The 23,327-nt window shown below is 39.1% G+C and overlaps 1 protein-coding gene across 1 annotated transcript; it reads left to right on the forward strand.

The window, feature by feature from the left end:
* The first annotated feature begins 240 nt into the window (after positions 1–240).
* On the forward strand, positions 241–22,702 carry LOC140162526 (uncharacterized). Its single transcript, XM_072185775.1, has 7 exons — positions 241–617; positions 13,409–15,299; positions 16,042–16,237; positions 17,386–17,582; positions 18,683–18,751; positions 19,709–22,112; positions 22,522–22,702. Exons 1-6 carry the CDS (start codon positions 550–552, stop codon positions 19,736–19,738), a joined length of 2,451 nt encoding a protein of 816 aa, XP_072041876.1. The 5' UTR covers positions 241–549; the 3' UTR covers positions 19,739–22,112; positions 22,522–22,702.
* The last annotated feature ends 625 nt before the right edge of the window (positions 22,703–23,327 follow it).

Genomic DNA, 23,327 nt, shown 5'->3' on the forward strand with positions numbered 1-23,327 from the left:
TCAGTTTAGCTTCAAAATAGCAAAATTTTTCGCGCGCTTCGCGCGTGTTTGTACCATAAACTTATTCTAACGCCAAAAGGTGCTGCATTCATTATACTTCAAGATTTTTTGCCAACCCCATCCCCCCCCCCCCCATCAAAAAGAAATCTACGCCAATGTTTATAGTTCTTTCTTTCCAGGCTTCTTTCGTTGTTTTCCGCGTACAAGCTTTTGAATTTAAGACTTATTCTAACAATGACGTCATTACGTAGAAATTCCAAGATGGCGACATGAGCTGTGGTTGCGTGAAAAAAATGATAGCTTGGTTGCAAAAAATTGGCATGCAATTTGATCGTTAATTACACTGTGATTCAAGTTTATTCACAAACAGGCACCAAGCCCCAATTTAGTACTATCGTTGTTTAGATTTTGGGAGACTTAAGGTTTGACGAACTGGTGAAATTACGTCGCCACACCTGCACCGATCGTAAACGTTGAACACGTATTTGTAAGCTTACTGAAAATTAAGCTTTTAAGGTTTTTTCTAGTTCTTTAAATCTAGATAATATCATGCCTCGTCCACGTTCACCGCGGCGTCACTCGAGATCACCCAGACGACAACGAGACCGGCGACACAGGTATAACTATAATAATAGTATATTATATGTCTATAAAAATGAAAATATATAAATCATAATTTTTAATTTAATAATTACAAATATTAAATAAATAGATCATTACTGTTCATGCTGGTGGTACCGTATTCACATAATATTATTAACAGCAATCTTTTCCTTCAGACCAACCTCGCTAGGAGCTAATTAAATTGCATCAAGGACAAGGTCAGGACGGGTTTTAAAACTTAGTCTTAACAGTTGCCAAACACTTTGAAGTCAAGGTTTAATGAATGAATAATGTACCGTACATGATGTATTGAGCTTGGCAGGGCTTCGATAAATGAGGGAAATTATGGGGTCAAAAACAAGGTTAAAAACAACTTTATTGAAAACAAGTTTTCATCTCAAAAAACAATTTAGGCCAAGTAAAAAATAAAACATGTTTCACGTCCGGGTTTTTGAAAAAAAGGAGAAAGAGGGGACTTTTTATTTTCTGTTTTTTATCGCAAAATTGGTGTAAATACCCATGCTTAGAGCTGTTTTAGCATATACAATAATGGTCGCATGTCACAAATAGGTCACCCAAAAATGGAGGGGCCGTAACATGAAAAACGCTTTCTTCGCACTTCAAGCTTGGTTTATTCTAAAAGTATAATACCTATTGTAGAAAGTTTGGTGTCATTTTGTAGATAATTATGTTCTTTATCAAATACAAAAAACCCCAAGTCAATTGGACAACTACTTTGAGAGTTATACTTCAATATGTAACATGTGTCAATGGAGGGGCCGGGGCGGGTGAGCCGGGGCGGGTGAGCCCCATAGGATTGTACACAAAATTGTGAAAATATGGCAAACTTCAAACCTTTGTATCTGAAAAAGTACAATTAGCATGGACCACAAATTGCACATATATCATCCTGGACTGTAGATCTACCTCATAGTAGATCAACTGTAACAAAAGATGTAACTAATTAATTGCTTAATTAAATGCTAATTAAGACCGTTTTCCCTATATGTTACTGTACAAAGTGTACACGTAATGCTCCGACATTTCTAAATGGCCTATCTCTTGCCTGAGACACCCTGCTTATTCAAAAGTACACATATTTTTTTAAGGAAATTTGATGAGGAATTCAATTATGCTATTAGTTTTAGTGCCAGACATGGAGGAAAAAAGTTTTAATTGATAATGTCATACAAATTCTAAAATTATTTTACAATTTTTGACCACCCTGTATGTTTAACGCAAGAGATACCAAAGTTTTTCTTCCTAATTTGTTTGAAGGGCCCATGCAATGTCTTTCTGAATCCATATTTATTTTGAGCTACATAACTTTCAGAAAAAGAAAATATGGGGTTTACCATGACAAGAAAGATGCTAATTTTGTTGATCTTCCACCCTGTATATTTCTTACCCACCCTGTATTATGATGTTATACTTTGTTGATTTGGCATCCTTGTAATATGAGCTTTCCAGAAATATATACTTATAATGGTCTAAAATGTATTCATTAAAAGTTGTGTTGAAGTGAATCAAAATTGGTGATATTTTTATCATTTAACATTATGTTACACAAAAGATGACCAATTCATGACATGTGACCTAATGTAGGTACCGGAGTTTTGCGCGATCGCGCGAAAAGCGCAAAAAATTTTGGGGGTCCATCGCGATTTTGGTGGTCCATCGTGAATTTTGAGAATTTTGCCAAACACACTACTTTTCAATGTAAATTCACCAATATTTACTGTTTACGTGAGTCCAGACCAGCAAAATATCCTCCCCGGAAGCCCTTCCGTGATATGCAAATGTCCGATTTTTTCCATGACGTGTTACCATGTGTGGTAGTTAATTCTTTACATCGATCGTATGTATGAGTGACGTCATTAATCATATGCATAATTGATTGAGTGAAGAAGGGTAGGATATAAGTCACAGAACGCACGCGAGATACGAATCAGTTCATGACAAAAACAACATTTGGACGCCAAAAAAGTACAGTTATGCATTAAATGTTTATAAGTCACAGAACGCACGCGTGATACGAATCAGTTCATGACAAAAACAACATTTGGACGCCAAAAAAGTACAGTTATGCATTAAAATGCAGGCCTGGAAATAAGTCGGTCTGAACCAGGAGCCAAACATTTGGAAAAGCGGCTCCTGGTCCTGTAATTTTCTAGCTTAACCAGGAGCCGCTTTTAAAGAGCCAGGAGTCGTTTTTCTGAAAGTATCAAAATGCTTATTTTTGTTATTTCTTTAGCTGTCGATGCTCACCTGAGATGTTATCTGAACAGACTTTTATTTTATTTTATTTTATTTTATTTTATTTTATTTTATTTTATTTTATTTTATTTTATTTTATTTTATTTTATTTTATTTTATTTTATTTTATTTTATTTTATTTTATTTATTTATTTTTTTTAAATTTATTTAATTTAATTTTTATTTATTTTATTTTCGTTTCGTTTCGTTTTGTTTTGTTTTGTTTTGTCTTTTTTTCATGATTCTAGGAAAAACAATATCTAGAAACACATCAGCAAAATTCAAGATGGCCGCCTTCATGATCGCGATCATCGTGATCACCTAACTAGAAAACAAGGCAAAATACTGCCAAAATTATGAGTCCTGAAGGCAAATATCAAGGAAAATTGGCAAAATATTAGGTAAAAGATAAGATTTGGCACTGCATTTTGTTGAAAATACATTGGAAATGGCCAATATTTTGAGTGGAAATGAGCTTGCCTGACGAAGTTTTACTGGGTCATTTCCTGGCACTGAACTTGTCAAAATGGAGCAATAATGGTCATATAAACCGGGCGCAAAATTCAGATTTTCTCTGGCGCCTGGGCGTGTAATTCTGGTTGGATCCAGGCGTCAAAACTCGGTAACCGTAGGGTAAAAATCGCTCGGCGCCTGCTTGTTTCCAGGCTTGTTAAAATGTTTATTGTACAGTACAGTAGTAGCTTTTCACATAAAATTTGCATTGTTCACATAATGTATCAACTTCATGGAGAGAAAAACATCGGACTAGCACGTGTGAAATAGGTGCAGAATTCCGCATACTTGATTTACCTCGAATTGGGTGTGACTTCATCAATGGATACAAAAGTGGTGGAAAACGATTTTCGCTTTTTGACTTGAATTTTCGCTCATTTTCGCTTTATAAAAAACCGGCGCGATTTTGCCGCTTTTAAATCGCTTGAAACTCCGGTGCCTACAATAATGCCTGGAAAAAGGAGGAGGCCCTTTTTTTATTTGTTGTTCTAAGAGTTACACCCCCTCTAATGATCATAAAACCTTCCTAAAGTGTTTCTTGTATCTTAACAAGGCTATAGAATGCATCCCAAATTCCAATCTTCCTAGACTTCCCAACTGAATTTCAAAAAATAAAAATATATTTGAGGAAACCTCAAAAAGGAAGCGGGAGGGGATGTGAAACATGTTTATTTTTTTATTTGGCCTTAAAGAAAAAAATCAGCATAGATGACAAAGCTTACGTGTAACTTTTTTTACAAAAATTGAAGGGAAAAAAAAGAAGTTATAGGCCCTATATTACTTGTTATTCAAGGTTGGAAACCGGAGAAACACTACAAAAAATGCTTTTGAAAGTTGGATAAAGTTGTACATGTATGTATACGTACATTTTAATTACGGTACTTAAATTGCTTCTATTGAACAGGCAGGGACACATTGAATTAGTATGCTTTGCTAGCTGTTCAATACTAAGCAAAAGAAATTAAACTGCTCAACTTCATCCAACTTTGAAGGGCCTAATTTTTAATTTTTAACTTTTATCTTTGTGCTAGTTGTAGTAACTACAAATTTTGAACGTTTGAGGACTTGTTCTCAAGTTGTAGGTACGGTACTCCCGTAGGCAAGGCAGCCTCCCGCTAGCCTTCAAAAACTCTGCGTCCGGTCGGACGCACAACTGTAAAACCTGATCGGGAAATGTGCGTCCGTACATGTATATTTTATGTGTTGGGCAACAGGGAATACAATTTTACAAAGCCCCCGATTGCCAGTATTGCATCGCATTACATCGCAGTTTGATGCAAATATTTGACTATTTCCTTTCAGATTCCTGATGAGATTTTAAAGATTTATGTAAATATTATTGTCAATAACAAATTACGTGAATGCAAACTTGCTGACAATGTACGATAGTTTAGAAAGTTGTATTTTTGCTCTCGTGTTTTTGCAAAAGCTTATCACGTCTCGCGCGCTGCCGTAAGAATTTTCTGGTGACCCGGAAGTGTTGCAAAATGGGAGTGGTTAAATGTGAAAGGTCAATAACTCGTTTACTGATTGGTCCATTGGTTATGAATATTAATTAAGCTTTATTAGGAGAATTAGGAGTGATCAGTCAACATAATTTTCGTGATTTTTATGATGATGAAGTTGGTAAGCTTACAATCACTCATTTTTGGGCTGAATCAACTTGCGTCCGACTGGACGCAACGGGTTGATGAAATTTGTTGAACATTGCGTCCAGCAATACAAAAATGCATCTGGACGCAAGAATTCGGGTCCAGCGGGAGCCTTGCCCGTAGGGTGCCTCCAGGTTTTTGTTTTGGCAAGTTTGCATTAGTATATCTGGTAAAATACTCACTTTAGAAACCTGTGTTACTGATGTATGTCATCTGTGATTGCTAAACTTATTCTATGCTTTGTCCAAAGAAATATTTAAAAAGACAATTTTGGAGCGATTTTTATGAGCAGCGAAAAGTCCACTCCACGACTATGTACATATGTGACTCCTCGCCACAACTGAGCCCGGATGTCGCCAATCATCATTTTTGAGATATTCAACCAAAATATTCTGCTTGAAATTAGCTTTAAAATGATGTATATCATGTCTATAGTACTTGACATTTAAGTAGTGAAAATCAATAAAACAGTCAATAAATCCTTTCTTTCCTGTTGTTTATTGTTAAGTTCGATGGAGCATATCTCAATAGTGGCACTGGCGACATCCGGGCTCAGTTGTGGCGAGGAGTCACATATGTGAATGGTGATGAATGCACGTTAAATCGCTGCGGCACATACACATAGCTCCTTGGAACTCACGGTCGGAGCCGTGAGTTCCAATTATTGGAACTAATCTGTGTGCGTGTTTTTCGGGTACTTTGACCCATGAATTTTGACCCGGGTAGGCCAAGAACGGGTGAGAATTCAGGTACCCGTGAATTGGTGAGAGCCTTTAAGGCCAGTAAGTACGGTACTGAAATTATGGAAGGATCATTGATATTTAGTCACTCCCAGGTCTGGAAAATATGTGTTATTTCCTGGCAAGAGAGATCAATTTTCCTCCAACTTGGTTGGATTTCCCACCATTTCTTACAAGTGTATTTCTTTATCCAGAAATGCTTGATTTGAGTAAACATACTGGAATGAGTCCAGTAGAGAGTGGGAAGGGTACTAAGGGCAGACTTTAAAAACAAAGCCTTGTTTGGTGCACAATATAAACATAGAATAAATCCAACATGGTTGGGGTAACAAGAGAACTGCATAAAGTTGTCTTTAGTAGCAGCATGTAGACTGATATTGGACTCTGTCATATTGACATAAGCTTAAAAAGTTACCTTTTCAGAGCCTGAGTTGAGCAAAGACGTAGCTTGCGACGCCATCACGGTGTCTTCATTCAGCGTTGTCTTTAGTAGTTTACTAATATTACTTTTGAAATTGTTTTTCTCAGATGTGAGCTTGTAAGCAGAGCTGCAAGTAAGAAGCAACTATTGTTTACAATGAAGCCATTGCTTCATTATATAGCGTATCCTGATCATGGTCTTCATCAAGACCACCCTCCATAATGGAGGTACAATGTATACACATAAATGTGTCGAGGAAATTTGTGGAATAGAGTTTCCCTGAGAGGAGGGTCTCTAATTGAATCCAGAGAGCTTCACAATATGAGTGTATGAATACTACACGGTGAATCCACTAAACAAGTAATATGCGGGGACCAATTAAACATGCAGCCATGCTTGACCCACAAAATAAATCAGTGGTGCAGTATACCACTGATTTAGGTGATTCTGAGAAGGGTGTCGTCAAATTGAATACACACAGCTTTATGAGTACCACATGCACCTGATTTGTGTTAAGGTGTTCGACTGCTTGGATACCCTAGTACCAGAATCCTTCTTCTTTGTGGTTGAGTATTAATATCACATCCATGGTGCAAGTGCGGTGCAAAAAACACAAAAAAGGTGCAGGAAATAGATGATGGTGCTGTACAAGTACAATGCGGTTAAAATCTCCAATGAGGATGTTGGCCAGGCCTTCCCTGAATGCCTCACAGGATGGAGCGGTGATCAATGAAGCTGAAAGGGCATTCCACATCCGGATGGTACTGGGGAAGAATGCATGTTGGTACACCAAGATGGCAGCTCTACTTCTTCATACAATCAAACAAATTGTGGAACCATCAACATTTCAGAAAGAGTATTACCAGGCTACTGATCATCTAATCTACACATATTCAAGGGTTTAAAAGTAGAACTTTTGAGTTTTATTTGCATTGAGAGGGAATCACAAGGTATGCCAACACCACTGTGACCAGCCTATCCTGCATAAGCTACTAGTAGATACGATTATAATCAATGTCATACGACCACCAGTAACTACAAGTGTTGTAGTAACCAACATGAACTTCCATAAACTGAACACACTGTCATCAGCTTATCCTACATACCCATTTCAAAGCTTAGCAGATAAATGAAGGCATCAGGTGAAGAGAATGATGATCAATGAAGGAAAGAAATCATATGAAGAAAATTTGAACAGCAGCTTAATTAGCATCAAAGACAGACATCATGTATAGACTAAACCAAATTGAACTGAACTTAACTGAACCAAGCCATGGGTAGGCAACCATCACATAACCAGTTTGACCAAAATTGATTTCTTCGCAGAGACTAACCAAGTAAGATGAAGTTTTCAGGCAAGCTGTAAACTATGAAGAGCTGTGTGTTAACTTGATGTACAAATTGAGCACCAACAATCTGTAGACACCAATAAGACAAGACCTCTCTGCACTTCAAGGCCCATCTTTTTTCTGGAACTGTGTAACCCTACATGATACAAATTTATTGAAATTTCAGACTTGTGTGGTTGATGGGTGAGAAAACTACAATGTGAGAAGTGTCCATTTTTTATTCCCATCTATATGTAGGAGAAAGAGGAGAGGAAGCTCCTATAAACAGACTAGCCTCAAACAGATATGCAAGACAACATTGGAATCTCATTTGGAAGGCAAACTGAACAGACTATAACAAGACTTGTAGATGAGACAAGAATGAAGTCGGCCCCAATCATAGTATATGTAGGTTAGACGAGATGGGGCAGGATTATGGGGAGACGTCTGATTTTAGCATGCAGGAGGAAATCGTAGAAACCACTGGGAGAAAAAACTGCCAACTGATGTCACTACAGGGAATCGCACCAGAGATGCAGTTTAGGACAGGACATACGGCTTGTTCAGACTGGCTTAGAATTAAGTTTGTGTTGGGCTAACACTAAGTTACTTCTGAGGAAGCTTATTGGTAGCACCCATCTGAACATGTATGGCGATAACAAACATGGAGCTTAACACAAAAGATTTACCAACAAGAAATGTCTGTGGTAGCGCACTGATACGAAGTGATCGCTGCAGCTACTACGGAGTGCTTGGAGTTTAACGACCATGAGAAGGGGCTGTGTGGACAAGTATCTAATGTTAAATGATGACCTCACACTACCTCCAAGTTACGCTGTTCACACGAGCAAGCTGCTGTCTGAACAAGCCTATAAAGCATGAACCTGATGATGATCACTCGATCCTGCATTAGCACTCCAGTGACAGATCTCCAGAGACTAATTGAGTATAATCTGTATCCTGAATTGTTTACAATCTAGTTAGTTTGCATCTGACATCGGATTGTCTTCTTCGTATTTGTCTGCACATTATCGTCTGGGAAATAGAACTTCATTAGGAGGTCTAATTAAATCAGGTCTTGAGTGGATAAGGTTGCAGGTGGACTTCCAAGGAGTGTGTTTGGTGGAGAGAGCAAGAAGACTAAATATTTGCGCATTATTGTATTACCGTACTGTTATCAGCATTATAAGGAGCTAATATTATGGTCCAGGATTTTCAGTTGATCTTTAACTCTGCTCTCCTTAAATCAAAGCAAAAATGAACAGCCAAATTGTGAACAACGTGGTTTACTTTATAACAAAGTGGAGTTTTTGTACCTGTGTATCAAGAGGTGGTGTTGGCAGAATACTTTGATCTTCTTTCGGTGGATAGATTTCTGGGTACAAGACATAAAGTTAGAACAATAGTTAACCTGTTTCATAATTTAAAATGTGATGAAATTGTACACCATGTTTGACATCTACATTTTGTAGATCTGACAAAGGAGTGTGGAAGGAAGGGAAGTTGTGCAAGCTTGATGCTGTAACTACTATTGTCTGTATGACACTATTGTTGTATCATTTACACTGTACCCCCAAAAGGTGATCAGTTAGTTACATTGTATGTTGCCGTTAAGTTTGAAAAACTACAAATATTGTTGCTAAAAATAGTGTTCCTTTCCTGCTGAGAGTTATGCTGAAGCTGTCAAAAAGTTGTCTTTTTAGCACACAACAGTTACATGTGTATCTGAAATGTAATAAATTCAGCTTCTTGTGGGTAATTGTAGCTATTGTGTATCTGCATAGACTTGACATCACTCCATGGATTATAAAAGTACTCCCAAGCATTTAGATCTGTACTGACAACGCTTAGTATAGTGCTTTTTCACCTCTTCAAACATTGCCGTCATCATCATCCTCCTCATGCAGCTGCACATGCTTCAAACAAACTACACATTTTAAATAGATTAGCCTTGCTACCATGCTTGAAGGAAATCAGAGAAAGTTACTGAATTGTAGTCATAACCATCATGCAAGCGCTATATAAAATCATTCAGAGAAATGTGTAGAATCAGTGGCATTACCTGAATTCTGTCGGTCCCACATAAAAAAAATAAAAAAATAAATGTAGACATTTATATAGCGCTTAATTTATGCCGTAAACAGCCTCTAAGCGCTTTACATTTATTCCGCCGTCATTAGAATATGTCGGAACCACGTTTGCAACCTACAAGTGGCGCAGGGTCCATCAGTACAACGACTGTGACTACCCCTAACAGCTTCCCATTGCACCTGGGTGGGGTGAGGCAAGCGAGGCAAAGCGCCTTGCCCAAGGGCGCAACACGGTGGTGGGACGGGAATCGAACCCACGCATACGCCGAGCAAGCTCTCAGATTATGAGTCCAAGGTCAGAACCACTGAGCCACCGTGCCCCCTTGTGCCACATCTGGGCTATTTCTAGTATCAGGCCCACACTGCACATGGCTCACGGTTTGTTGTGAATGTCAGAAACCTGCTGTGAAGGAGGCTACATAGCGATGCTGTTCACTTCCAACTTGGAGTGAAAATCAATTCTGGAAAAACCAACACTCGGCCATGGATTTTAATTTTAAGTTCGTCAGTATAATTTAATGGTAAATCAAATAAGTAACTTCCTCTCTGCAGACTTAGAAACTTGTTTGATTCCACTGACTGTTTGCAATTGAAATCTACACAATACAATACCAATGACGGTATCAACAACAAGATTTGAATCAACGACTTGTTTTCACCCGACCATGAGATGATATCAACTGGAAGTGAAGTGGCTCCGACCCACAGAATTCGTTATGAAACATTTGCATTTTTTAGAAACAAAATGGAATAAGTGGAAGACTTGAATATGTTTTTCAGCATAGACAAGCATCAAAGTACCACAAGTCCAGCACCTTGCCGATGATATCCACACAAAAAGACGGTAAGGATCACCATCAGCGGAATAAAAAAGAATGATGGTAGGAGGAGGAAATGGAGAGATGAATTGTGTGCATTAGGGAACAGAAGTGACTCACCTGTGGAAGAAAGTGTGTTCTTAAACCAACAATGAGCTAAACAAATGTACCGGTATGTAATTTTTGACATTGGAAGACATTCTAGAGAGAGCTTCATCTAAACAGATCTGTTCATGTTGTGGAGGACAATTCAGTAAAGGTACAACACAACAAGGGAAAATGGTACAGGATGGGAAGAAGAAATGGACATCTTATTCGATATCAGTAGATTATAGGACACTGTCAAATGAAATCACCAAATAGTATGGCAGGTCAGATGAAGATTCAGATGAAGATTCAGAGGGTATTTGGTTGGACAGACGTCACGCAAAGGGGACAGGTGATGGGAAATACTGTACATCTGTGCGCATATTCTGGAATTGTATGTAGAGGGGACATGTCTGATGACATGAATGGAAACTGGTTTGTCAGCACTTGTACATAACCACAACAATAGTCGGATACTGTCTGTGTATTGATCGAAGTGAACAAGAAAGGTGAAGTCAAAAACACAAGAAGAAATGCAAGTCAATGGTTACCAATTACATGGTGAAGTTTCAACTTCATTTTACTATGTGTAGTAACAGGAACATAGTGAAAAAGATAGCACAGAACAATGGTAAAAACAGAAGATTGTACACCAAATTCCAAATGGAGATGAAACAATATATGTGAGGAGTTTCAAACGGAATGGAGACGGAAATTGTCGGGTCACAACCAAAGTCTAAGAAAAGGAAGATGGAGAAAAGAAAAAACAAACTTTTTTTCTCGCTCAAACAACATGTCACCCCAGTCATCAAAGAGAAAATTTAAACAAGTGCTGCAGACAATCAATACCTAATAAGCCAAGCTGATAATGGGTTAATACAGATTAATTCCAAAATTCTGAAAACACATAAAAAAATCGTGGCTCAAAAGAAATCAAATACCTACTAAGATTGAACCAACTGCACCATGTGGAACTACAGCGAGTCACAGCCTATAACATGCCTCAGCAGCCAAACACAAGATTCATTGCCTTGCAAAGATGGCCTAGATGAATAAACGTAATTTTTCACCAGGTTCGCCGTCGCAAATTGATAAAGGAGAAAAGCAGCAAAAGTGATTCTGCCCGGGAATCGAACCCTGTGCCTTAACCACTTGGCCACGGGAGCTTTGTGATTAGGCTGATTGAAATGGCCTAGGTGCTTTATTGTAGTAGGGGCAAAGTGTAAGAAGGATAGTTGAAGCTACAATACAAGGAAAAAAATGTAAAGCTAATAGGATGGGAGTCAAACCGGTGCACTTAAGATTTTTGGTCAAGATGTCATCCAACTGTACCAGACAAAACTACAGCAAGTCACATCATCTACAAGTGACTCAGCAGCCAAACACAGCATACATTAAGTTACAAAGATGACCTAGAAGCTTCACTGCAGTATGCGGAAGATGTGAAGAGAAACTTGAAAGCTAAAATTAGAAAAAATGAAACCTTCAAGGAAAAAATGTAAAGCTAACAGAGATGGGGATCAGACCATTGCACTCAAAATTTACTTCTAAAGCTCATCCAACTGTACTACAAGGATCTACATCAAGTCATGTCCTCTACAAATGCCTCGGCAGTCAAATGTAACATGAAGTTACAAATATGGTCTAGATGCATCGCTTCAGTAGGATGTAAGATATAAAAAGAAAAAATGAAAGCTAAAAAAAGAAAAATTGAATGCTGAAAAGGGAAAAATCAAAAGCTATATAAAGAAAAATTGAAAGCTTATTGGATGGTGGTCGATAGAAACAGTGCTCTCCAAATTTTCAACCAACTGCACTATGTGACCTACAGCTAGTCGCATCCTCTACAAATGCCTCAGCGGTCAAACAACATCATTAGGGTACAAATATGGCCTAGATGCTTCGCTGTAGTAGACAGAAGGTGTGAAGAAAAAAGTTCAAGGCTAAAAAGGGAATATTGAAATCAGAATTGAAAGCTACATGTAACAATTAATAGGATGGGGATAGAAGATTTCTGGTCTAAAGCTCATCCAACTGAACTACAGCGAGTCTCGCCCTGGACAAACTTGTGCCTCAGTAGTCAAACCTATCATGCAATTACAAAGATGGCTTGGATGCTTCCCTGCAGTAGGATGGAAGATGTAACTTACAAAATGAAAGCTAAAAAGCCATGGAAATACACATCCATAATAGATACCTGCAGAAAGAAAGCAGCCAATCCTCAGCTATGCTTTGGGGGTAGTGAAGCCTTTTGATACCAACAAGATCCGGAAGGCCTAGAATAAGATCAGGAAGGCACTGAATAGTCCTATATGATGGAAAGAAAAGAAATGTGGAAACAGGAATGGGCAACCTAGGTTTAGAACCTGTTGAGAAGTGTAATTGGAAAATTAATACTGGATAGCTATATGTTCATTACAGTGCTGCACCGGTAGCAGTTTGACTTGCCTTGCTGCCTCTGCCACATCTGATGATTACCAACCAGTTCTACTCATATTTTCTGTCTCCATGCTATTCTATCCAATTTGAGTGGTACATATAGTTTGAAATCATCCAGAAGTGAAGTGTATGACAGGTGTGGAAGATATGGTGGAAGAATGCAGTTTTATTTTGAATGGTATCATTATAATGAAATTACATAGTCACTATGATCGTTCACCAAGCAAATTTGAGATCCGGTCAACAAGTTGCACTCCGGGAGCACAACACCTGATATATCAATGTTATTTATAATCGTCTGCATGTAACGCATGGAGACAAAGATATTGAAAGGTGTGATTGTGCACAAAGTTGCACACTGTATTGATCCCTGATGCTGTCCATTTTCATGTTCATGCGGTACAACCTGTTAATTTGAGTCATTAATGTATGCTGCTTCTTCTAACGATTACCCGGTACAGGTCACCAAGTACAAGATCTCGCTCTCGTTCCCGATCAAGAGGAGTCTCGAATAGGTCACCACCTGCAAGGCGCTACTCCAGGGATTCCCCTCCACCCAAGGCACAACGTCGCAGATCACTGACACCACAGCCAAGGCAGGCCAAGTATGGAGGGCGCCGGTCCCGATCATTTACTCCAACCACTCGTGGCCAGACAAGCGGGACATCGTACACCAGACGGTCTCGCTCACCGGCGTACCAAGAGCAGGCTGTATCCGGTCGAAGTAGTCCCCGAAATTATCGCGACCAGTCACCAGATTACTATCAGAAACCAAAAGAGTCACAAGTTCCTACCTACGTAGTTGTGAACAGAGATCGGTCATATTCGCCGGATAGACGTCGAGGGCAGCAGTATGACGATAGACGCGATGAACCACGAGATCTCGATGCCCGTTTACGAGCAATAGAAGCAAGATCACCGGAGCTGACGAAGCCACAAGCGCAAGGGAAAGGCGACTATTCGCGAAATAGCCCTAGAGCAAGTGCATCGTACGATAAGAGCCGTCAGTCAGGTGGTGAGTACAGAGGAAATGACAGAAGTCCCGAGAGATACAAAGAGAGTCGCCAAGAGTCGCGCGACTACGAAGAACCAGCTCGCAAAGATTCCTACAATGATAACTACCAAGCTAGTGGCAAGTCATACAGTCCTCCGAGACGTGAAAGTCGCGATCATCAAAGAAATGGAACCTCATCTGATCGAAGAAGATCCAAAGATGCCAAATACACAAAATCATCACCGGATAACTACAGAAGCCCAGAACGAGATGGCAGGAAGTATAAAGATGATGCGCGGCAAGATCGACACGACAGAGACAGGCGGGAAAGCAACAACGTGGATCGTGGGCGACGCGATGACGACAAATACTCCGAAAAGAAAGAAAGGAGTGGCCGAGATAGGAGCAGTCATAGCAACCATGCAAGTTCTAGTCGTGATGGGTACGAGTCATCGCAGAAGAGCCATCATAGGAAGGACAGCTCGACGGATAAATCGCATCAGGATAGAGAATCGCAACGAAAGCAGCACTCACCAGTCTTTGATCCAAGTCTGGTAATTGTACCTCGCCGCAAAGATGAAGGACGCGGCGGAATATTCAATCGACCCGAGATCCAAATGCGACCTATTACAGATGACCCCGACAACCAGCCAATGCCGTTTGAAGAAAAGAGAGTCGTTGCCGTCATGCCGGGAAAGCAACTTCCCGGTCCGGCTGTTTCCGATAGGGATCTGCACAGAGATTATCTGGAGCTGCTTGCAAGGAAAGATTTTGAAGTCCGAAAGGAGAAATTCAGGGATCTTACCTTAGATACTCCACAGACTTTGAGCAGTAGATTCCAAGGAGCCTCATCCCTTGATCTACTCACAACTTTAGAGAACTTTGAAATCAGTCGCACAAAGGACCTCCAGCGTGAGTTGGAGCTGAGAAGAGAGATGGACCTGCTGCGTGAACGTTCGCCGCCGATTCGGCTGTCGGACCTTCAATCGGATCTAGAGGAAAGATTAGCTGTGATGGAGCGCAAAGTTGAACCCAAGAATCCCCGTGATTTACGGCATGACTTGGAATCTAGAAGGAAGCAACTCAAAGCTGGGAGGATAGACACGACTGTGTCTTCCCGAAGAGCCGTCACGAAGAAAACTGAGAAAGACTCCAAGCTGCGAATGACGTCTGCCGACCACCGTAGACCAGTACGAGAACGTCTTGGGTTAAGTCCAGGCAAGAGAGAGAGGAGGGACAGACGAGAGGTGGAAGAACGGACTGAGCTACCTGATTTCAAGAAGGAAGTAGAGGAATTACAGAGGGCTCAGTGGATCGAGGATCCGAAGTCTGTTCCTAAAGGACCTGGGTATTTTGAGGTATGTATCTATACTGTAATACCGCCTTGAGTTCGGTAGTGACGTCGGTGCTTTTACGTGGTTGCACCGCAAGTTTGGCGACAAACAGGATTAGGTCAGTGTGCGCGACCCGATACTGCGACCAGCAAAATACGCACCTACGTCACTACCAAACTTGAGGTAAAGTATATAAATGTTATTGTTAAGTCAGATTGCAATTTGCCAATAGTGTTTTGCACCTACTGTAAAAGTGGAAATTTTGGCAATACATAAATTTTTGCGCTCAGTGCAGCTACCGCGAAAACAAAAACGTGCAAATATGTTCTTTTTATGTATAGGTCTAGCTAAGAAAACTTAAAATCATGAATTTAAAAACAAGTGAAATGGGTATTAATCGTCAATAGGGCGAAAATTTTCACACACAAAAATAACCACTTCAACAGTAATTATTTCAAAATCACAATGTCGTAATCAAGTGTCAAAGGGATTGACAAATTGGGGAGTTATTCCTGGCTGCAAAGTTTTGTTGTGTTAGGGTGCTGTGCTGCTATAGTATAGCTGCAAGTCCTCTAGTTACAATAATAAAGGCTGAGTTACATGGTTTATGGAATACTTGGGTCTTCAGTGGTCAACAACAATCTGTAATGACGTGCATAAGTCCATGGGTTTGGTGTAGTGTATTAAAATTGCTATAATATTATTCACTTCAATTCAAGGTCAAGTTAATTAATATCCTACACTCTATTTTCCCCATCTTTTTCAGCATGATGATAGGGAAGGAGAAAGCAGCTTTGGCCTGACAACCCGAGGCCGTGGTGGGTTAAGAGGAAGAGGGCGTGGCGTTGGTTTCAGAGGGAGAGGCAGTATCTTTCTAAGAGGGCGTGGTGGCGCATTCCGGGGTGCTTTTCGAGGATCAGGAGTACGAGGGGGATTCCGTGGTAGTATAGGAAGAGGACGAGGTGAGATATGTACTTGACTTGTAAAATCCATAATAATACACAATTTTAATCAGGGAGTGCGAGTTTCAAATGGGTTTACCTGAATGGGTGACTCCACTTGAAATCTACACCATCTGTGTGATCTTTATCTCTTCCACACAGGGAGTGTGAATTTCAAATGAGGTTATCTGAATGAGTGACTCATTTGAACTCTACACCCTCTGTGTGGGAGACATTAGGTCATGTTTTCCATATTGTTTGTATGGATTTCAACAGGAATAGTCCATTGACACGCAAAAGATGTGGAATTTGTGACTTGCATCATGTCATGTTGACATTGCATTTTAATAGGCAATTCAGAATACATATATATGTAAGAGGAAGATGTGTACACTTTCTGTTGCCAACTGATGACACATGCACAATTCTGTCAGAGGAAAAGAACTTAGAATTGGAATTTCACTGATTTGTTTGTTAGCCTTTGGCTATTAATCCTAACACTAAACATGGTTTTTGGCTATCGGAAAGGAAAAAAAGGAGAGAAAATGAACAAAGTAGTTACTTGGCACCCCCGGGATTAATATTCATAAGGCATGGAGCGAAATTCTTTCAACTGACCATTGCTTGGTTGATCCATGTAATTTATGAAATATAATAAATTGAATGTTGTTAATTGTGATAATATTTAATCTTTGTATAATGTATTGCCCAATGACATTCTGTCATTAAAGCCACACATTCAGAATTGTTGTTTCCCAGGAAAATAGAGAGTAACATGAGGTCGTTGGGCAGGAAAAACCTCCTATGTGTCATTGGCCCCTGAACATATTTAAAGCAAAATCCCGGAAGTAACTGGTTGGCAGTTTTTTTTAGATATGTTCAGGGGCCACAAACACAGGAGATTTTTCCTGCCCAATGACGATGAGTAGGTGTAAATTTCACCTTGAGCACAATGGATAGTCTTACAATTAGGGTCCAATTTTCCCCTAGGTCACTCAATACGCACTACACAGTAAGACTCTCACTTCCACATATTTTTTTTGCAAGTGATGGCTTTAAAGTCATTAAAGACTAGTATCGAGGTGCTTCAGAAGCAGCACGAGTGGTGGATCCTAAGATGAAACTAAATTTGTCTGCGGTGCCTAATTATTGTTTTTGGTCTTCAACAGGGACTTATCGAGGACGCAGCAGTCCACAGTGGAAACATGATAAATTTGAAGGAGAAAAGGAGAAAAAGCATGATAAGGAAGATAAGAGAGGAAGCAGCGGTAGTAAAGCAAAGACGACGTCGTCCAGAAAAGAGTCGTCAAGTGGGCATGGCAGCAGATCAGATGATAGGCATACAAGCAGGAAGGATGATAGGAAGGTGGGTAGTGGGTACCAGTGAGGTACAACTAAACATTTGTAACGCTCAAGCTTTAGCGACAAAAATTGTTGTTCAATTTCAGGCTTTTGCCAAAAAATGCCCGAGGTACATAATAATTATTTTGTCCTCCGTGAGCGACAAACCAAAATGACGGATTTACCATATCATTACACACAGGCAATTCTGAGTCTGTTGTACTCTTTGGGTATAATCTCTATGGTGGATTTACCATAGCTTTACACACAGGACAACTTTGAGTTGGTACTCTTTGGGTATGATCTCTATGGCAGATTTACATACAGGGCAATTTTGAGTTTGTACTCTTTAGGTATAATAGCTATGGTGGATTTACCGTAGCATTACACACAGGGCAATTTTGAGTTTGTACTCTTTGGGTATATTCTCTACGGTGGATTTACCATAACGTTATGGACAAGACAATGGGCAATTTTGAGTGGATACTCTTTGGGTATATCTCTATGGGGAATTTACCATAGCGTTACATACAGGGCAACTTTTGAGTTGGTACTCTTTGGGTATAATCTCTATGGTGGATTTACCATAGCATTATACACTGAACAATTTGGAGTTAGTTCTCTTTGGGTATAGTCTCTATGGTGAATTTACCATAGCATTATACACTGGGAAATTTGGAGTAAGTTCTCTTTGGGTCTAATCTCTATAGTGGATTTACCATAGCATTACACACACGGCAATTTTGAGTTGGTACTCATTGTGTATAATCTCTTTGGGTGGGTATCATACTTGACCTGAGAGTACATAATAATGAGAGATGACACTCTGGATGGTTACAATGCTGATTCACATTGTCATAAATCGTGACTCGACAAGTATTCCAAACTCTGGAGCCACTGCTAATCGGGCTTACATAGCACGGTTCACTAACAAACTGTGTATGCTCTGTGTGCAATGCGACGCTGTGACCAGCAAAATGCACACTTATATCTCTATTGAACTTGAGGCGAATCAAATTTTAGATTGCAAGGTGACCTAGAGTCACTTTCAGACCAAGTAAACATTTTGGCTATGTTTTGAGCTGTGGTTGATGCCAGATTCTTCTTTTCTCTTGTTATACACAGTCCACCAAAGATTCAAGAGACAGAAGGCCAGACAGGAGCAGAGGTACAACAGGTTCCAGAGCAAGAGATGTAAGATAATGGTCGCTAAGGCCTAAAAAATGTTTGATAGGAGTAACCCGACCTACCCTAAATATAGACCACTTGGCATGTGCCGTCATTGCCCGGCAGTATGCGCGCGCATTATGACAATTTACATTGTTCCTTGCCCTGCAGTGTGCGTACGCATCGTAGTCTGCTAAGGGCATGTGCATTTTAAATCGCCTACCACATTTCATACAATACAAGTAAGCCATTGAACAGTGTAGCGGCTCGTTCGAGCATATCGATAGACGAGTCCCTCGCCTTTGTCGATAAACAGTGATGTCAAGTGGTCTATACTGCAGATCCCAAAATTTTATATATTATGAGGAAGAAAAAAAAAGTCATATATTATGGAGGGGTAGCACTCACATGTGAAGGTGGTAAGGGTATATGCGGCGGTCAAGGGTCCCTTTTTTAGGCTCTCAGGCAGTTCTGAAAACCCACATTTGGAAATTAGGGGGATACACTTAAATGTGAAGGTGGTAAAGGCATGTGCGGTCCCTTATTCAAGCTCTTTGGAAGTTCCGAAAACCGAAATTTGGAGATCATGCTCCAGTTTTTTTCCAAAAATTTGGCATTTCTTAGCTTCACATCCTATAAATTTGACCCAGTTTTACTTCAATAGACCCCAAAAATATGTTGAAATTTCAGTTCAGAAGTCCCTGTTTCCCCCCCAAAATGGTTATCAGTTCAAATTGAGCCCCCCCTTCCCGGAAAATAACATCTCAGTCTGTATGCATTGTCTCAATTCTGTGATATGAAATTTTAATTATATTGATCACTTCCATGTCCAAACTTGGTAATTCCCTTGCACTTATATTGGTTATCAATAGAGTACTTTTAAAATGATGCACTGAAACAGTGCATTAATTTGTAAGCCTATTATGTCAACAGCCATTATACTTACACATTAATTTTCCCCCCTTTTTTTGTTGTTTCTTACAGTCGCGGGATTCTAGGAAGGACAGACGATGATTGTGCCATTGCAGCATATAAAAGTATTCAGCTGTGTAGAAATATGTAACATCAACAAATCAAATATATTTGAATTAGATTGGAAGAACTGCTGGGACTCAACCTGTCCGTTTGCTTGTTGCACATCTAGAGGAAAAAATAGCGTACCTTTTTGAGTAATGTGTGTGATTCTATATCACATGCTCTATCATGCCACTTATCATTCAATGGGCTATTCCAGTTGAAAGCCATACACTGTGGAAGACATGACTTTAATCTCCCACCCAGGGGTGTAGATTTCAAATGGAGTCACCCATTCAGGTAACCCCATTTGAAATTCACACTCCCCATGTGGAAGATTAAGGTCATGACTTCCATAGGGGGTGTATGGATTTAAACTGGAATAGCTCAATTATTGTAGACAAATGCTGGAGGTACACAATTTTGGTCTCCATGAATGACAATCCAATGGCAGATTTCCCATGTAGCATTTTGGTATGGGGCTACATGGGATCCAAATTCTCCCCATCTAATTTCTTTGTGTTAAATACTATACATGTACTATTGTTAGAATAAGATTTTAAAAATCTTATTTTCAGGAAGCATTGTGTTTCATCAAAACTGTCAAACCTTTTTTTGAGGGATGCCTTCAAAACTCAACTGATGGTTGACCGCCGGCACCCTGGCAGAACTGGCAGTTGGGCCCTGTGTCTTTTGCTCGGAACAATGGAATGCAAGTAGGGCGCCAGCCGGCAGTCTACCAATAATTGGGGTTTGAAGTCATCCCATATTTATGTTTCATCATACCAAACTTATCGTAGGTGCAAGGTTGAAGGGCTTAAGGATATTTAATCTGTGTGACTTTGCAAATGTGAGATGATGGGGGAAAATAAGTTTGGTTAGTTTAACTGATATTTGGGAGATCAAATGAAGAATTATTTATTGACTTTTTTGCTAATATAAAAGTATATCTTGGGTAAGTCCAAAGTTTTGATTGGTTTTCACCATTTGATAGTTTGTAAAATTGAAAAAAAAAAGTTGAAAAAAAAGGATAACAGTTTTTACTCATTTCACATGACATGTCACAAGGATATAACTATTTGTTAAACCCTTCCGCCTTGAACCAAGATCAGCATCACATTAATTTGTACTTGGCACTCAGCCAGAGTTTCAACTTTCATAGGAGAATGATGGTTATTGTAAAAATGATTGCGACAGACAATCTTGAGGTAGTCAGCTACATCAGCGGTCAAATAGGTACTGTACAGCTCATAAGAATGTCATAGTAAAACAATCCATCCTGAATTGAACAGTGGATTATTTCTCTTTAGCTAGTATGTGAGCAAAATTATTGTTTCACAAGGTGACCCAGAATTATGTAAATGTCATCTGTAAGGACATTTTCTGTTGGAAAATAAGACCTATTCAGGTAAGTACAAAATACTTAAATCATCCAGTAAGGGATTGTTGAAGACTGTCAAGCTTATTAGAATAGAAGTAACATTATAGTTGGTTGGGAAAGGTAGTGGTTTGTGGCCGAGATGGGATGCATTTTCAGACTCGGGTGTATGGATGGGTTTTAAAATGGAAGAGGGATTTTTTTCTCCAAAAATCAAATTATCTAAAAAAATGATTTTGTAATAATATAGGCCGATGTAAAATTTCCTTATTTTGATCAAAATCAAGGCAGTATGTCGTGTTTTTTGTGTGTAAAATTTGGCACAAATAATGAATTCCAAATAACTATAGGATACCTACCACACCTGTGATTACGGTATGGTTAGGGTTTATTATAGTATTCGGCAAGGTCCTTCAGTGGTGTCTGTCTGCTGCTTCTGATTATAGATTTTAATTCAGATTTGGATTGCAGGTGATGTTCTTGGTCTTGAAATTTTTCCATAAAACTGTTGATATAAATTGTCACTTATTTTGCTGCAAATTTTAAACTATAGTAGAAATTTCATTTAAACGAATATGGCTGCCAACAGCATGACGATTGTCTGCATACACATTGGGATAGGCGTACCACAGAAGTGAATCCAACCTTGTCAACTCACTCATGATTTATAGTATTTTCATTAAGTATCCAAGGTTGTGCATTCACGGTTGGATCGCATACAGCTCTTTCAAATGAAAATTTTACTGTAAATAATACCATTGGCAGATCTTGTTGACAGACTGCTGTAAATGTTAGCATATGGTACATCTTTATTATTTTATACACGATAATTATTATTTTGCCAAAATTGATAAATAATCAAGCAGCTGTTGTTTCCCGAAAGGTTTTGAGCTTCTAAATTTATAATACCAACTCAAAAATATTAGTCTTATTCTTTTTGGTTACTTACCCAGACACTTTTGTGATCAATGTACTTGCTTGAAAGCAAATGAAATGGCTACTTTGACCGGTTAACAAAGTTCCTTGTATCTGATCCAGAAAGTTCACTTACTTGTGTACGTTTCAACAACACCTGTTGTCTTTATCAACACTTGATTGGTAGTGACTGCTACTGACAACCGGCGCTAGAAGTAGTTCCAGCGTTGATCTTAGAGTTGCCAGTTGATTTTCCTCCAAGGGATTTTTTAGGTCCCTGTTTCAGAAAGTCATCATATATGTGAGATAGTTGGTACTGTCCTTCATCTCTGTTCATGGTGGTTGTCAGTAGCAGTCACTACCAATCAAGTGTTGATAAAGACAACAGGTGTTGTTGAAACGTACACAAGTAAGTGAACTTTCTGGATCAGATACAAGGAACTTTGTTAACCAGTTTACTATACCGATCCTGATGAATCTGTTCAATCAGGCTACTTTGACCATACGCTTTTTAGATATTTTCATTGTTTTATTTTGTTTATTTGAGTTTTGATAGATTTTAACAAGAGAATTGATCAAGCCTGTTTTCATATAGTACTACTTGCATCATTACAGCAAAGCTCATAATTCAGACATTGCTTGATTCACAGATTTACATTGCAGCTGAAAGGTCTTTTTCCTCTAAAATGTTTTTTTCTTCAAAAATGTGATTCTTGAGAACATTCAAACATTGTGGCCATAATCATGTGGCTTACACAACGCGAATCAAATTATGCACTAGCTGTGAGATCAAGAAAAACAGTATGTGAATCAAAGGATAATAATGGCTTTTTCTGAATTGGTCACTTGTTCTTTGTAATATGTCTCAATGTATCATAAAAATATCTAAATACACAGGTGAGAAAGAAAGTATTTCTTTTGACAAGCTTATAATTATTGTGACCAAAGAAAAAATGCATAAAAGACTGGTGAAACTGGCACTGTAATACAAGATGTTCAAATGTGTAGAATTTGTAATTGTAATCATTTAAGAATCGGAATATCCTTTGCACCCCAACACTAGCATTAAATGTAAAAAGAAACAATGTTGTGAAGGGTATTCCAAAATTGAAAATATGTTACACCATTAGGGACAGGACCTGGTCCACTGCAAGAGAGATGATGTAAAAAAAATGGTGCTTTTATTACCATATAAAATTTTTAGAATCTAAATTGGCTGTTGTTTTGGATACATCTGATCAGGGTTTTTTTATTTGGCTGTTCCATTTAAAATCCACACTACCCCTGTGGAAGATT

The sequence above is a fragment of the Amphiura filiformis genome, chromosome 10 (genome assembly GCF_039555335.1).
Source record: "Amphiura filiformis chromosome 10, Afil_fr2py, whole genome shotgun sequence".
Classification (NCBI taxonomy): Eukaryota; Metazoa; Echinodermata; class Ophiuroidea; order Amphilepidida; family Amphiuridae; genus Amphiura; species Amphiura filiformis.